Here is a 16,936-nt window from a genome sequence, read left to right as displayed (position 1 = left end):
TTGAGTGTGTACATTATTCCCTCCTTGAGCCAATTCTAATGAGATTGAGGTTTTAGAGCCAATTTTGATGCGTGTTAGGCTCATTTACTGCCCAGATTAAATAGATTACTCCACCCAGTTGGGTGTGTCTATTAGTTTAAGATCTTTGAGCCTTTTCTGATGAGTGTAAAATTCATTTACTGCTCTGCTCCTCTCCCATCTCTTCCCCTATTCCATAAGCCTTTTCCTGTTATTTTCATGTAGGATTTCACTTCTGCCCTTCCCCCTCCCCCAATGAATTCCCTTCACCCTTCAATTTAACCCTAAAGATGTCATTGCCTAGCTAAGTGACACAGTGGACAAATCATCACTCCTGGACCCAGGGAGATCCCAGCCAAAATCTGGCCTCAGACACAAAACAGTCGCCCACTGTATGACCCCAGGTATGTCCCCCAGCTCCAATTTTTTTTTCTGGTTCTCTAGGGTCTTGTATTTGAAAGTCAAATTTGCCATTCAGTTCAAGTCTTTTCATCACAAATATCTGAAAGTCTTCTTTTTCATTAAAGTCCCATTTTTCCCGCTGAAAGATAATGCTGAGTTTTGCCGGGTAGGTGATTCTTGGTTGTAAACCCATTTCCTTTGCCCTTTGGAATATCATATTCCATGCCCTCCAGGCCTTTAATGTAGAAGCTGCTAGATATTGTGCTATCCTGATTGGGGTTCCACAGTACCTGAATTCTTTCTTTTTGGCAGCTTGCAATATTTTCTCCTTGACCTGAGAGCTCTGGAATTTGGCTATAATATTCCGGAGTTTTCTTTTTGGGATCTCTTTCTGGAGGTGATCGGTGGATTCTTTCAATTTCTATTTTAGCTTCTGCTTCTGGAATTTCAGGGCAATTTTCCCTGAGAATATCTTGGAAGATGGTGTGTAAGCTCTTTCCTTGATCATGGTTTTCAGGTAGACCAATAATTTTCAAATTATCTCTCCTGGACCTATTTTCCAGGTCAGCAGTTTTTCCCAGAAGCTATTTCACATTGCCTTCTATTTTTTTATTCATTTGGATTTGCTTTATTGCGTCTTGGTTTCTCATAAAGTCACTGGCTTCCATTTGTTCAATCCTCATTTAGGCAATTATTTTCATCAGAGAGCTTTTGTACCTCCTTTTCCATTTGACTTTTCAAGCTGTTGACTTTTTTCTCATGTCTTTCCTGCATCACCCACATTTCTCTTTCCATTTTTTCCTCTACCTCTCTAATTTCAAAGTCCTTTTTAAGCACCTCTATGGCCTGAAACCAATTCCTATTTTTCTTGGAAGCTTTAGATATAGGAGCCCTGATGTTGACATCTTCCTCTGAGGGTGCCCCTTGGTCTTCCTTGTTACTGAAGAAACTTTCTATGGTCCTCACCTTTCTCTGTTGGCTCATCTTGCCTTTCTTTTACTATACTTTTAGCTCCTCAAAGTGGGGCACTCTTTCCAGGCTGCAGTATCCCAAGCTTAAGAAGTCCCAGGTGGTATGATTTAAGGAGAATCAGGTTCTTCCCTCGCCTGGCCTGTTTCCTGGTCCCAGATGACCCCAGACCAACTTGCTAATCAACCAGCTTTGTGTATTGTGGTTGTTAGCTCCGACGACGAGCCTGTGCCCCTCCCCGACCTGGGCCACAGCTACTCGAGCCTACCTCCTGGTTCTCAGCAGGGGTGAAAAATCCAAGTTCTGCCTCAGCATCAGCATAGACCCCTGTAGTCTCTCCGGTGCCCAGGGCTCAGCCCACTCACCAGACTGTGAGCTTAGTTCCAGACGACACTGGTGCTTCAGCTGATTCAGAGGCTCTGGGGGTCTGCTTCTCTGGTGAGGCCTTCCTAGGACTGGATCTGTGTCAGGGTGACTGTGGGGTTGGGCCCGACTCCTGTATCAGCACAGCAGCTCCCTCCTTCTGACCTTCCAAGCCGTTCTTGGTTAGAAGATGATTTTAGCACATTCTTCTGTGAGTTTTGCTGCTCTGGGCATTTTCCTATGACATTATTTGGATGTTTTTTGGAGCAATTGCGTCATGAGTTTGGGAGCTCACTGCCTTTCCTCCGCCATCTTGGCTCCGGCCCGGAAGTCCAGTTCTCTATCCTTCTTAATGAATCTACAGCACTTGACACTACAGGCCACTCTTTCCTTCCTGGAATTCTATCCTCTGGTCTGGTTTTGGTTATACTTGACTCTCCCAGTTCTTCTCTCAGACTGGGGTAATTTCTCCCTAGATATGACCATTCCCCCAAGGCACTCTCCTGGAAATTTTGGCTTCTTCCTCTTTGTGATCTTCCTCACTTCCTCCTAGTCACATAGGTTTTAAAACATGTCTGGAGTCATTTTCCACTTCTCCCTCTCCTTCTACATCCAATTTATTAAGTAGCCAAGTACTGTGCATTCAGTCTTGGCAGTGTTCATATCCACTGCCAAAATTTCCATTCCTGCTCTAGTTTGGGTCTTCATTGCCTGAATTATCACTTCAGCCTCTAAATGATCTCAGCACAAGCCAGTCCCCTCCCCACCCCAAGTCTAATTCACTGCTACCAGAATAATTCTACTTACATAAATCATACCTCTGAGTGTGTCTCTCCCCTCATCAAGAACTTTTATCCACTCCTCCCTCACCAGGAAAGAGTCTCAACTGTTCTGGCCTGGCAACAAGATCTCTATGACTTGACCCCCACCTCTTGTTCTGGCTTCATTTCTCCTTACTATATAATCAAGCCAAATGAACCGTACATTACTTCCTGAACATGTTTCATGCCCTCTATCTGGACATTTATCTATTCATTTACAGTTCTTCCCAGTTTGCAATTCCCTTTCCCTTGTATCTCCTATCAACATCCCACTTTCTCCCCTAAGGTTCAATGTAAGCACTGCCTGTTTCATGAGCCTTTCAGTGAGAGCCCAAACCCTGTGGAAGTGATCCTCAACAACACAGGCCTTCATGAGTACTCGTAACAGTTATTACAAAAACAATGATAATGACCGATAACATATATAAAGCACTCTAAGGTTTGCAGACTGCTTTTTACATCTTGTCTCATCTGAGCCCCACAACAATCCTCTGGTTGTTACTACCATTATCTTCACTTGATGGAGAGGCAGAAAACAGAACTGAGGACAGTGAGTGACTTACCCAGGGTCACAAAGCTACTCAGTTTCTGAATCTCTGCTATCTTCAAGCCCAGTCTCCATCCACTCCACCCCTAGCTGCTATCTAACGGCATTTATCAAACTCTCCCCTATATTGTAGCTACACAGTTGTTCTTCATACAGAAGCTTATTTCTCCAGGACACTGCATACGTGTTTTATTCCCCTTCTTCCTGGAGGGTAGCAACCACGGACCCATCATTTTTGTATTCCCCATGCCACTCTGTGTCTCCTAGATCACACAGACTCTCTGAGTTATTATTATTATAATTTATAAGATTATATTATCACATGCTAACTGGAATTGATATATAAATGCTCCAATCTAACACTTGGGCTGTAAATAACGTGCTTGTTCCATCTTACCTCGGTCAAAATTATACTGCTGAGAGATGATTTCTCCCCAGTATTTAGCACACTCTGCAGACAATTTCTTTGGTTTATCTAGCCGACGGATCGCTAAGGCTTGGATATGTTTCTGAAAGGCCTCCTCATTCATGTCTTCTATAGATTTTTCCATGGATAATAAGAAAGCTTCGACTCTGCTTTCTAAATAGTGAGGTGGTTTTTCCGACTGAATGATAAATCGAAGACCTTGGATGCCATTGGCTCGACGTGGACCACTGAATACAATGTAACCTTCAAAACACAGATGCAAACCACAGTTATAATTCCTGACTTATGAGAGATTTTGTTAAATTTGAAAAAGCAATGCAATTAACAAGAACAAAAAACGGATACATTGTTCTTCATGCTGTTCACCTCAAATTGTTTTAAAACAACTGGATATTTTTTAGGTTTTAAAGATGAATATGTAGTTTCCAAATTACTCTGAAAAAATGAGTGTCTAGGGAAGCTAGGTGGCGCAGTGGATAAAGCATCGGCCCTGGATTCAGAAGGTCCTGAGTTCAAATCTGGCCTCAGATGCTTGACACTTACTAGTTGTGTGACCCTGGGCAAGCCACTTAACCCTCATTGCCCTGTTTTAAGAAAAAAAAGTGTCTACTCCTATCTCCCCTTCTTTGTTACACAGGTGACAGGTCTTCTTTCTCATACTCAGCCTCCTAACTCTTCACTGTCAGCTAGTTCCTTCCACTCAGGCTACACACTCCTCAAGATACTCTTATTCTTTTTTTTGTTTGTTTGTTTGTTTGTTTGTTTTGCGGGGCAGTGGGGGTTAGCCACCCCTGATACTCTTATTCTTAAGAAACAAAACATGAGAGGACAGCGAGGTGGTGCAGTGGATAAAGCACCAGCCCTGGATTCAGGAGGACCTGAGTTCAAATATGGCCTCAGAGGCTTGACACTTACTAGCTGTGTGACCCTGGGCAAGTCACTTAACTCTCATTGCCCCCACCCCCCAAAAAAAGAGAGAGAGAAATGAAACACGTACTCCGTCACACCCTCAAACTGTTGTCTATTCTATTCTTTTCAACTTCACACCAAAGCAAGCTTCCTGAAAGATCACTCATTCCAATTTAGCTTCCATCTCAGTGTAATGGAAAGAACACTATTCTTGGTCTTGAACTTGGATCTTCTTCAAATTGTAGCTCTGACATTAACTAGATGATGTGTGACCTGGGGCAAGTGACTGAAGCTCTCTCAGCCTCTGTTTCCTAATCTGTAAAATGGGGATAATAATACCTGTACAAACTATCTCAGAGTTGCCAAGTGTTATTACTATCAATAAAAGGATAATCAAAGGGTTCCTAATTATCTACTTAAAGGTCATTTCCCCCCCATTCTAATCCTCCCTGACCTTTCTGTTCATTCACTATTATATATTATTCCCACCCCCGTCCCTAGCATTTTCTGCTTCAGGAATTTAGTCTTCCCCTTAGTTTGCTTCCAGCAAGTCTATCACAACATTCTCAGATAGTCAGAGTAATCCACAGGGCTCCCTTCTTCACCTTCTTTTTCTCACCATATGCCAGGATCTTTGGCAACATTATCTGGTTTCATGGATTTGATCATCAAAAATAGGTGAAGACACCAGTAAGCACGTGTTTCTTACCCATCCCTAGCTATAAGACACAGCTGGTCTTGATTACAAAAACCTGCAGTAGTTACACATGACCCTCCATCTCCTGCTTCCATGCCTTTACTCTGGCTGAGCCCTCTGCACCTTCTGGAATCCCTTCTTTCCTTCAAGACTAAGCTTGACTTTCCTCATGCCCTAGGCCACTAATGCCCCCCACCTCCCCACACTACTTTTAATCTATTTCATATATGTTGTTCTATTCGTATATCTTCCCTGATACACTGTAAGCTTCTTGAGGGCAGGGCCCAATTCCTATTTGAATTGTATCCCTAGCACATAGCAGACACTTGATAAAAATCTGTTGATTAACTGAAGTTATATTATGCCTTGTATTGGTACAAAGTATTGCCAATTTAAGATGAACATGGTAAAGAAGAGGTTCTTCCTCTTTCCTTCCCATTTTCATTTTCCTGTTTTGGGGAGAAGTACCTCAAATTATCTCCAGCCTTTCGACACACTCAGTTTGTTAAACCTTGCTACTTCTTATATAAAACCTCTCTTTTTATCTTAGCCTAGAGTACTGTTTTTTTCTTCCCTGGAATAATGTTTGCTTTTGTTTTTTTACAGGAGAGGGTTAAGTGACTTGCCCAGGGTCACACAGCTAGTGCCAAGTGTCTGAGGCTGGATTTGAACTCAGGTCCTCCTGAATCCAAGGCCAGTGCTTTATCCACTGCACCACCTAGCTTCCCCCCCCCCCCAATAATGTAATCTCCCCTTCACTGGATTCTCCAACCCTACCGTGTTGCTCTTCAAATCAAATATTATAGATGTTGCCTAAAAGGTGTGATACATTATGCTACCCACCTAAGTTTCAGCAGTAGCTACCAGGTCCTGGGGCCCCAAGTCCTCCTTTTAGGGTCCTTTGGGTTATGTTACTATTCTATTTCATTTGTGACCATGGCTCCTTTGTAGACAAACCACAAAGCTTCCTTCAGCTGCTCTTCCCACTCGACTTGAAATCTTCTCCAAAACCATCTCATACTCCTAGCCCACCGTTTTCTCATCCCACCAACCTGCCCCATCATTTCTTGCTCATTATTTTCAGAAAATGATTCCCAAATGGTAAAATTTAAAGACTAAAGGATACACTTAAGTTAAAACTTCCAGCTCTAAAACTTGACCATATTTACCTAAACAGCTTCTGAAATCTCCCATTGTCGGGTTTATCAGAAAGAGCCTTCTTAGGCTGCACAGTATGAACACTTAGTTCTAAGGTCCCTGACTCCATTCCAGCTCTGTGACTGATCTCCTCATCCCTAACATGCAGACCTAGAAATGACATAATATGATACTGCCAGTTCGTGCGCGGCTTCACTGTCTCCTGTCTACTTCTCCTGTAGAGGTGTACCCTTCTTCTTTCTTAGCCTCTACATTCAGAGAAGGGACATGGTGATTATATCTTTTCTGTACGTTGTCTGTACTTACAATATTCTGAGAATGATGACCGTTTACTGCATGCGAAATTCTTCTCCTATATTTTCTTTCTTTAGAATACCCAAAGGGCAAAGGAACTCACCCAGCTGCTCCTTGGTACGCAGAGTGTTGAAGCAAGGTTCCGAGATGATCTGGCAGAAGAGTTCCAAAAACATGTTCTCTGAGGTACTCTGCATGTCTGTTTGGTAATAGATCTCAATACCACAGTTATTGTGAACTTCATTTCTCTGCTGATAAACAAACCAGCCTCCTAGGAAAAGTTGCAATAAAGAACGTTAAACCCCACCACATTACAGAGATCATCAGACAGTGTCAGAGTTGGAAGAAAAGTGGTTTAATCTCTTATTCTGCAGATGTGACAAATGAGCCCCAAAGAAGTGAAGGGACTGATCAGTCAGGACCAGAACCCAGGTTTCCTAGCACCAACAAAGTTTTCATTCCATTATATGACAGCATCTCATTACTTTTCTTTAATTAAGGCTACTCAGTGTGATTTTTTTTTTTTTGGGGGGGGGAGGCTGATATTGGCCTATAATTATAAAGTGGCAGATAGGTATGTGAAATCAATTAATTTACCTAAAACAGAGGGGAAATGGGGAAAACTCAATCAAGGCAATTTACCTTTTGAGTATTTGGCAGTATGGTGGTACAGTGGACAGAATGCTGGACATAGGGTCAGGAAGATCTGAGCTCAAGTTCAACCTCAGACACTTACAGCTGTGCGACCCTGGAAGCATGTCACTTAACCTCTGCCTGCCTCAGTTTCCTCATCTGTAAAATGGTAGTAATAATAGCACCTACCTCCCAAGGTTGTTGTGAGGATAGAAAGAAATAATATTGTTAAAGTGCACTGCAAAACTTAAAGCACTATATAAATGCTAGCTATTATTTAAAAATTATTTGACCTAAAAAACATTAATGTTTAAGAAAGTCCACAGATAGTCACATATACAAAGAAATATATATGCATTCCTTTTCTTTCTTTTCTTTTTAGTGAGGCAATTGGGGTTAAGTGACTTGCCATGGGTAACACAGCTAGTAAGTGTCAAGTGTCTGAGGCTGGATTTGAACTCAGGTCCTCCTGAATCCAAGGCCAGTGCTTTATCCACTGTGCCACCTAGCTGCCCCTGCATTCCTTTTCAATACAGCATCCTATAAACTAAAAAGCTGTATATAAATGAGTTATTATGATTATAGGAGAACATCAACAGAAATAACATTAAGAGGCTCTTCTGATTCAGAAAATAATTCTTAAATGGTAAAACTTAAAAGAATAAAGTACACTAAGATATCTCCTAGATCTAAAACTATAATCCTAAATAATCAATGCCTAAATCATTCTAGGCAATAAGGTACACAAGTTTGTTCAAGTCATTTGTGTGCTACTTATTATGACATTTTCTAAGCTACCTTAGAATTGCAAGAGTTTGTAAATTGGTGTATGTTTGGATATATAATAATAGGTACAATTTGAGTTCTACTTTCAGTGGGAGAAAACAAAACTGAATGCATCATTTCTCCTTATACTTCTATCCTTAAGGCTCATTTTTTACATAAAAAGCTTCTAACTTGATTGGGGGCCATTTTTATGTTCACATTTTTCAAGTCTCACATCATATATCCAAAAGTCTAAGTCATTTCCCAAATGCTCATCTCTCTAATCAAGGCAGAAGCTTTAACAGAGCATTGATCACTTAGTTGTTCTGCTCTCAATGGGGACATGAACAGGAATAAAATATTTGGCCAAGAAATATTAAAGAATGAAACATCTATTCCTGAAAGTAACTTTCATGAACACAACCTTTTCTGTAAAATGCTTTCATTTATTGAATAAGACATTTTTAGAGATGGACAAGACCTTAGAAAAAAGTCTAGACCAGTCCCTCTTTTAAATAACGATGAATCTAAGGCCCAAAGAGATAAAATGACTTGTCAACAGTCACACAGCTAGCGTCAGAACCGGGGTTAAAATCCTGACCTACCCTGCCCCAAGACCACAGCTGTCCACCACCGCATGCCACTTGTCATAATGGCAAGAGAAGATCTAAAGAACTTTTACTGTATTAGTAAACTAGCAACAATAGTTAAATTAACTGGTAATATCAAAGCCAAAAAATTTCTGAAACCTGTTATCAGTTAAAATAAGTAAATATCAGGGCAACTAGGTGCCGCAGTGGATAGAATACTGGCTCTGGAGTCAGGAGGACCTGAGTTCAAAATCCAGCCTCATACACTTGACACTAGCTGTGTGACCCTGGGAAAGTCACTTAACCCTGATTGCCTCACCAAAAAAAAAAAAAAAGTAAATCTCTAAAGGATTAATTTTTAGAGAAAACAATTCTATAGCTATACAGAGAATGCACCATCTTTTAAATCTAAGTGAATGCTTTTCCCATGTTATTTCATGCCCTTGGAGAGTATACAAAACAACTATGCTACTGGTGTGGATTAACTACCATTACACCACTGTACTAAGAAAGACACTTACTAAGTCTTCCCATCTAAAGAAAGAGTTTTCAACCTAAAAATGACAAGGCACAGCAAAGTCCAATATATAAATTACTGATATTTGCTATAGTCCATTTTTTTCCCCATAAAAGTATTTTATTACTTTCTAGCTACATGTAGAGACAGTTTGCAACGTTTGCCTCTACAAGATTTACGGTTTCAATTTTTTCTCCCTCCCTCCCCAAGACAGCAAGCAATCCAACACAGGCTATATATGTACAATCACATTAAACATATTTCTGTGCCAGTCATGCTGTGCAAGAAGAATCAGCAAAAAGGAAAAACCTCAAAAAAGAAAAACTAAAAAAAAAAAATAGATAGTATGGTTCAATCTGCATCCAGATTCCACAGTTCCCTTTTTTTTCTGTAGTCCAATTTTTTTATAAAGAGCATAAGTCGGGGGCAGCTAGGTGGCTCAGTGGATAAAGCACCGGCCCTGGATTCAGGAGTACCTGAGTTCAAATCCGGCCTCAGACACTTAACACCTACTAGCTGTGTGACCCTGGGCAAGTCACTTAACCCCAATTGCCTTACCGGAAAAAAAAAAAAAAGAGCATAAGTCAAGATTATAGATTTTATCCTTAGGCATTAATTGTTTGTGTTCAAACTCCTGCCACAATCTCTTTTGGGCAACTCATTTTTATACAGTTTCAATGTTTGTAAATAAATGTCCACATTTATTTACAAACTCTTCTCCACTCCAGCCATAGTCTGCTCCCTCCTAAATCTCCCTGGAACAACATCTCCAGATGTAAACAGAGTTCTGTCTTCAGTTTCCACCCTTTGGAAATGCTTGTCCACACTGGAAGGCTATACTCTTGACCCAACATGAATCCAAATTCCACTCAATTATGAAAATATTTATTAAGCACCCAACATGTGCAAGTACTTCACATATAAATTAACAGGAGGAACCTCTATCATCAATATCCACATAAAATATGCAAGCGTACATTATTTCCACATTTATAAAACTAACACCTACTGTCAGGGAGTTGCACTTCTCTGTATCGTACAAGCTGACTTGGAAGGAGAGGTTTAGTATGAGCATGTTCAATAAGTGTGTCTTCAACCATTTGCATAATTCCTAAAGCAGCCTAAAAGGAAAGATATCCATTATTATATTTTGCACAAATGTACAGATATAATGTTATTGAAACGGTAATCAGAGAGTCTATCTTTGCAACCTATCAAAAGAAAAATGAGCCAATTTTCAAAACTGAAGCATTAATAAAAATCTCTTTCTGTTCCTAACTAAATGCATTTTTATTTTTATAGCTATTCAAAAGCTAAATTCATCAATATAGTGAAGTTTCCATTGAGGCATGTGTCATTAAAAACCAACATGTTGTTGCTTCCCCTATTTGCAACTGTAAGGATAAGGGAAAAGCCAAGTCTTATATTGCTGAAGAAATAAAGATTCTATAGCTGGCAGGGTCAAAGCAGTTGGATACACATATGGATAAGCCCCAAATTATCCAAAAATCACTATAAACTAATGTGAATCTTTCCTCTCTGTAGAACAGTGGTGGCTAAGAGGTGAGTGATGCTTAATAAACTGTCACGTGTGGTCACGTGTCATTTTCTTTTGCTTAATTGTCTTTCTTATGAGATAGGGTCTGAACAGAGGCTGGTATAGGGAAGTGGCAGGTATTTTTAAAAACCAACATATCACCAATAAAACATTTGAAATAAATAGTGAAAATAAAATATTTCTTTTCTCTCTGCTTATTTAAGTAATGTCAGATTGCCCCAGCATTCACTCATTTCCCTGGTGGGTTGCTATGGTATCTGATGATTAGAGATGCTCCACAAAAGTGATGTATACAGAAGGGAAAGGAGGATCAGAACAGAGACCACAGCAGAAAGGAGAAGGGATGATGAACCTAGAAGATTTAGTCAGGAAGGGGAAAGGGCATCACTGCTGACAGCAACAAATAGGACAGCAACTTGATTTGAGTATTCCATTGTTAGGATCTATGTGGGAAAACAGCAAATAAAACAGTGCCTTACACATAATAGGTAAACAATAAATATTGTTAATTAATACATGTTAAAGATAAAAATAGCTAGAGATGTTTTAGTGCTATTTTGGGATGGATGCCACTTAACTTTCTCAGTGGAAAAAACACAGCTCAATCTAACCTTTAAAGATGAAACCAGTGAAAAGAGGAGATGAAAACAGCAATATGTGGTAAGGGAGTTTGGAGACCAGCAAGAACTGAATCAACTCCTCTAGGATGTTAAATAATTATCTGACTCTGAGGCAACTCCAAGTTAAATTGAAGTCAGGAAGACCTGAATTCCAAGTTTGATAATGACCAACTCAATAGTAGCATGACTACGGACAAATCTCTTAACTTCTCTGAGGCTCAGAGAGGTGATTATCTGTAAAATGATTACAGTAACAATCTGTCATACCTACATCTCAGAGCTGCTGTGAGCATCAAATTAGATAAGTATGAAAAATGATTTACAACCTTTAAAGTGTTATATAAATACCAGCTATTGTTATGAATTTTAACTGTAGCTCTAGAGGAGGAAATATTAAATTGACTAAGTAGATTAAGGAGAGGTAACCTTCTGATTCTAGGTAGGTTCAAGTTGGTTTACCATACTGGACAAGTACCAAGAGTTTAGTCTCAGAGGCAAGTCTTTTATATTAAAAATATCATAGCAGTCAAGGAAATGGGACCTTACCCATTCCTCTGACTAACTCTACAAAGTAGACTAAGGTCAGCAGAACTGCCTGACCATATCATAGAATCACAGAATCCTGCTATTGGAAGGTACCTCATCAAACCCAAAGTTAAACACAAGTCTATATAAACTCTTTTAATACACTTTTAAGTAAGTATGAGTGAAAATATACCCAGAATTGCTCCATAAAGAACTATGGAAACCATACACATAATAAAAATGCCACAAACCTGTTTTGCTATATTTCCATGAAGAAGGGCTTCAATATGTAACCGTGACAAGAGTTGAGGTATAAAGGCCTTAAGGCGAGGGAGAGTAACATCTATAATGTTAAGATACCATTAATTCAATAACACGAAGTTAAATATTAAAATACACAAAAGTAAAAAATAACTTGAAGAAACATACCTATCCACCTTTGAATTTATCACTATTTAAATGAAGTCAATTTTCCCTCCCCACTGTAATCCAAATTCTACTAAAAACAATTGCTAAATGGGTGGTGGTGATGAAGGAGAGAAATAGATGTAATGCTAATAATGAAAGTAACCTTTCCCACTAAATTAATAAAAAGAAAACTTCCATGACAGAGTGGGTGGAAAGAGGTCAGTCTTGGCTTGAAGGGGTTATATTCCAGAATTACAGAGCTATCCAAAATCCAGGCCAATAAGAATTTCTGATTGCTGATCTGGTATATGCTATTCTGGTGTGAGCACATGAAATTTCAAGTAGAGATAAGTGCTTGAGACAGAGGAACCATGTAACTCTAAGCCTCAAGCAAACTTGACAACTAACTATAATCTGAACATATCCCAGGGTTTCCCATCCCTAAGCTTTTATTCAAAATGATCCCATTGGTCTTCAATGCCCTCCCTACTGAACATCTACTCAGTCATTAAAACTCATTGCAAATACTAACCAATCCACCTACCCCTATCCCCCAATAAAGCCTTTTTCAATCTTGCCAAGCTGGTAACAACCTGAGGTCTTTACACATAACTTTGATACCTCTCTCCTCTCTACCATCTTAAGTCATGTATTATTTCACATTATAATTATATTCATGTGAATCACATGGTCTCTACCAAACTGCAGACTCTTAAGAAGGTAGGAACTATAGTGGATTCTTCTTAAAGTTAGCTTCTTTCCTGCATCTAGCACAATGCTCTACATAACTTAGGTAAATTTAAATAAATGTTGGTTTAATTAAATGAATAAACGCCATTTATTGGAGAAGAGGGGAGAAAAGCTTTAAATGATTAAAATACAGAATCAACCTTCACAAAAATATATTTTTAGAAGGAATTCTTTCATGCCTGTTACAGAAGCTATCTTATAAGCTTGCTTTACTTGAAACTCACTCTCATTTGACCCAGGCTTTAATCACTTAAAAAAATTACTTTAGTTTCCTATCATGTTGAACATCTATTTATTGATCTGACAAAATAGTTAGAATCACTCAGATGGTGTTGGAAGATAAAACATCAACTAATAAACTAGATAACAAACATGCGCCTTATAAATCTCATCTAAGTAAAAATACATTAAGTACCAGGACTGGAGTCATCTCTTTTATTAAATGGTTTTCACAGTTTTTGCATAAATGCAAGGGCTTCAGGTAATTTATAGTTATAATAGTTTTAAATATTTAGTTTCATGAATGTTACTAAAGAAATAACTGTCAAATCAAAAGCATAGTACTGCCTTCTATAATAAATGCAGACAGGGGCAGCTAGGTGGCGCAGTGGATAGAGCACCAGACGTGGAGTCAGGAGTACCTGCCTCAGACACTTGACACGTACTAGCTGTGTGACCCTGGGCAAGTCACTTAACCCCAATTGCCTCATCAAAAAAAAAAAATAATAATAAATGAATGAATAAATAAATAAATGCAGACAGGAAGATTTTGTTATAAAAAGTAAAATTTAAAAATATCTCCTTTCCTTTTAAAACTGTCATTTTAATTGTTTTAAGCATGTATGTGTGTGTGTGGTGGGGGGGGGGGAATGAACTGCTGAAGCAATACTTCTGAAGAAAGACTAAAACAGTTAAAAAAACAAAACAAAAAAACCCCAAGAAAAAAAAAACCAGAAACAAAAACAAATCAAAGAAATGCTTTACCTCCTTTCTAATGAAAATGTTTCAGAAAGTAATTAAATGTTCTTTAACAGGTATTTGTTATGAAGCCATGTGGTCAGCCCTGAACTAAAGCACAGGAGAGGTGACAACTAGAAAAGGAAGGCCTGGCCACTGCTTCAAGAAATCTAGAAGTGTTCACATAGTAAATAAAACCTAAAGCTGGGGCAGCTAGGTGGCACAGTGGATAGAGCACCGGCCCTGGATTCAGGAGTACCTGAGTTCAAATTTGGCCTCAGACACTTAACACTTACTAGCTGTGTGACCCTGGGCAAGTCACTTAACCCCAATTGCCTCACTAAAAACAAACAAACAAAAAAAACCCCCTACAGCTAAATAAAAGAGGCAATCACATCAGGCAGACCTTAAGGGCTCTGAAGACCTCACAGCAAGCAGGACATGATGGCAGTAAGCCCCTCCTCTAGGACAAGGACTTTCAGGCTTTAACCATGTTCTTTAACATTTTAAAATTTAATGACATAACTAATTAGGCTCCAAAGAGCAGCAGGGAGGCCAGAATGCTGAATAGCAGCAAACCCTAGTTTTTCAGCTCTTGTGAACTGTGACTGTTTTGTATCTAGGTCATTAAACCTCAACTATGGAAGCTGCTGATTTGAGTGATGGTGTAAGAGCTCTAAATGCTTGAAAAGCCACTGTGACAAACCCAAACAATGCTAATGGTTTTGGCCACAGAGAGCCATAAGATCTTCTGCTGAATCACTGCGGGGGGCTATGCTCCACATTGGCAGTCTATACCAATGAAATCACAGGTCACTGATGTACTGTTGAAGTGACACTATATGAAAAAACCCCAAATGTTAAGACTAAGGTGGGTAAAGGAGTCTCACCATCTAGAGCTTCTTTGAGTTCATCTTTGGTCCAGGCCACTTCAGTCATTAACAGTCGGAGGTAATACATAGCATGCTGGTGAGGCTGTTCCGCTCGAAAGTTGTTAAGAGATCGCATATACTGTGTGAAAGACAAGGCACATGTACCAAACCAATCAGCCATAAAAATATTTTTATCATTGTAAAAGTCATCTTTTCACAATGCATGTTATCATGGCTCAAGGATATTTGCTTTTGCCCCTTTCCAAGGTTTATATGCTGCTCTATCGTATAAGTTAAAACTTCTTGGGCATTTCAGTACCACCAAGAGTGACCTTACCCCCCTCTCTTTGGATCAATCAGAGGGCACTGCCGTTACTCCTCTCAAATGCCCATCATTCAATCACCTCTGACTCTGAGAGGAAAGCACAGAGAACTTACCGCTTCCTTAATAATTTCAAATCTTTTTTCATCGATCTCAAAGGTGGCCATTTTCTCAATAATCTTCTTTAGCAAAATAGGTTGCTTGTCATTATATCCTTTCACAGAGAGCTACAGAAAAGAATTCAGGTTGTTATAAGCTCTTAAGTATTAAGGAAGGATTTCTAAGCATACAAAGTTCAGCCTTTAACATTCAGAAAACTCTAAAATGTAACACACACACACATATATATAAAGAAATGCAGAGCAAAAACTCATTAGAAAAACAACACCTAACATCATTATCCATCATGATAGTTCCAGCAATGGTTCTTGCCCAAGCATAATAATGCATTGTGGGCATATTTACAAGAAGCCATCAGAAATTATGATGGCAGGAACCACACTATTTTATTATTTAAATTCCTGACTGAACCTAAGAACTTTTTCAGTTTTGACTTTAAAAACATTTCTTAAAGAAAAGGCTTTAGGCATTTTACTAGGGAGACTTATAAGGCATTATATGGTGTAGTGAACGTCTACCCTGCTTTATCACATTATTCTACTTAACACAAGTCTTTTTAAAGTGACAAACAAAACACAGATTCCTAAAAAACACAGGCTTTGCTACTCTCTTACTCTTCTGTACTGAATAAGTTTCATTTCCTAGCAGGCCTCTGCCCTCTCATTTGATGGTTGGAACCAATTTCCAAATATGAAGAAGACAATGACATAAGCACAGACACAGCCTTCATAGGATTTAGGTCTAGAGATCATTTAGTTCAACCACATAATAATAGATGCAGAAACTAAGGACCAAGGAAAGAAAGAGGCTTGTCCAAGGTTCTATAGGTAGCAAAAGTAGGAGGGGTGAGTTTCCATCAGAGGTCCTAGGATTCCAAATCCAGTGATCTTCCCCAAAACTGAATCACACATTTCTAAAGTCAATCGATTGCCTTTCTAACTTTCTATAGTGCTGACTTCCAGGTAGTACAAGTACTCAAATCTCTTCTCTTTCAAAGATGAAGAAGCTGGAACTAAGAAAGGTATGGTTACCTAGCCACAGGCACCAGGGCCAGGACTGGGACCCATGACTCTGGGATCCTGATGCTCACCAGGGGGACACACAATCAGAGCTGGATCCCTGCCATTTTCCTCGGAGGTACATGTCTCCAGGGGTGAATTTCATCCAGAAGTGGAGGTGGCATTGTGCTCAAGTGTACACTGGGGCTTCTGACATCCAAGCAGCAAGGTAGAGCAGAGGTGTTGGGGTCAGGACCCCTTGGTCGAATACTACCCTCTGCCACTTCCTAGGCTGAGTAACTACAGTCTAGACACATTATATCAATCAGCTTGTTTCCTCATCTACCTCACAGAGCTCTTCTGAGGAAAACAATAGATAAACTGACTTTATTCTTACTTTAAGATTATCTAACAAAACTATTTCTTTCCAAATGGAAAGGAAAGCATTCAAGTTAAAAAGCCCTATATTACTAGAATTTGAGAACAATAGTTATTAATATTCCATTCAAAATTATAATTTTTAATTTAAATACTAGAGTTAGAAAAAATTACCTAATGCAGCCCTTCATTTTACCACTGAGGAACCTGGGACCTGATGCCCTTGGGCACCTCTCTAGACCTCAGTCTGTTCATTTTGTAAAATCAGACCAGGCGGCCTCTGCGGTCACCACCAGTTCTAAACCTGTGATCCTACAA

General features: G+C 39.4%; 1 protein-coding gene across 2 annotated transcripts in view; it reads right to left on the bottom strand.

Moving 5' to 3' along the window:
* IDE (insulin degrading enzyme) overlaps nt 1–16,936 on the bottom strand; it is a 100,799-nt gene that overhangs the window by 12,105 nt on the left and 71,758 nt on the right. For both annotated transcript variants that reach the window (XM_043983655.1, XM_043983654.1), the window contains exons 16-21: nt 15,239–15,349; nt 14,819–14,939; nt 12,065–12,156; nt 10,120–10,231; nt 6,709–6,876; nt 3,518–3,790 (exon numbers count right to left, since the gene is read on the bottom strand). In XM_043983655.1, the coding sequence (XP_043839590.1) occupies nt 3,518–3,790; nt 6,709–6,876; nt 10,120–10,231; nt 12,065–12,156; nt 14,819–14,939; nt 15,239–15,349 (877 nt within the window). The remainder of the gene's footprint in view (nt 1–3,517; nt 3,791–6,708; nt 6,877–10,119; nt 10,232–12,064; nt 12,157–14,818; nt 14,940–15,238; nt 15,350–16,936) is intronic.

The sequence above is a fragment of the Dromiciops gliroides genome, chromosome 2, assembly GCF_019393635.1.
Source record: "Dromiciops gliroides isolate mDroGli1 chromosome 2, mDroGli1.pri, whole genome shotgun sequence".
NCBI lineage: Eukaryota > Metazoa > Chordata > Mammalia > Microbiotheria > Microbiotheriidae > Dromiciops > Dromiciops gliroides.
The sequence above is the reverse complement of the archived record's forward strand: the minus strand, read 5'-3'. Positions and strand labels throughout refer to the sequence as shown.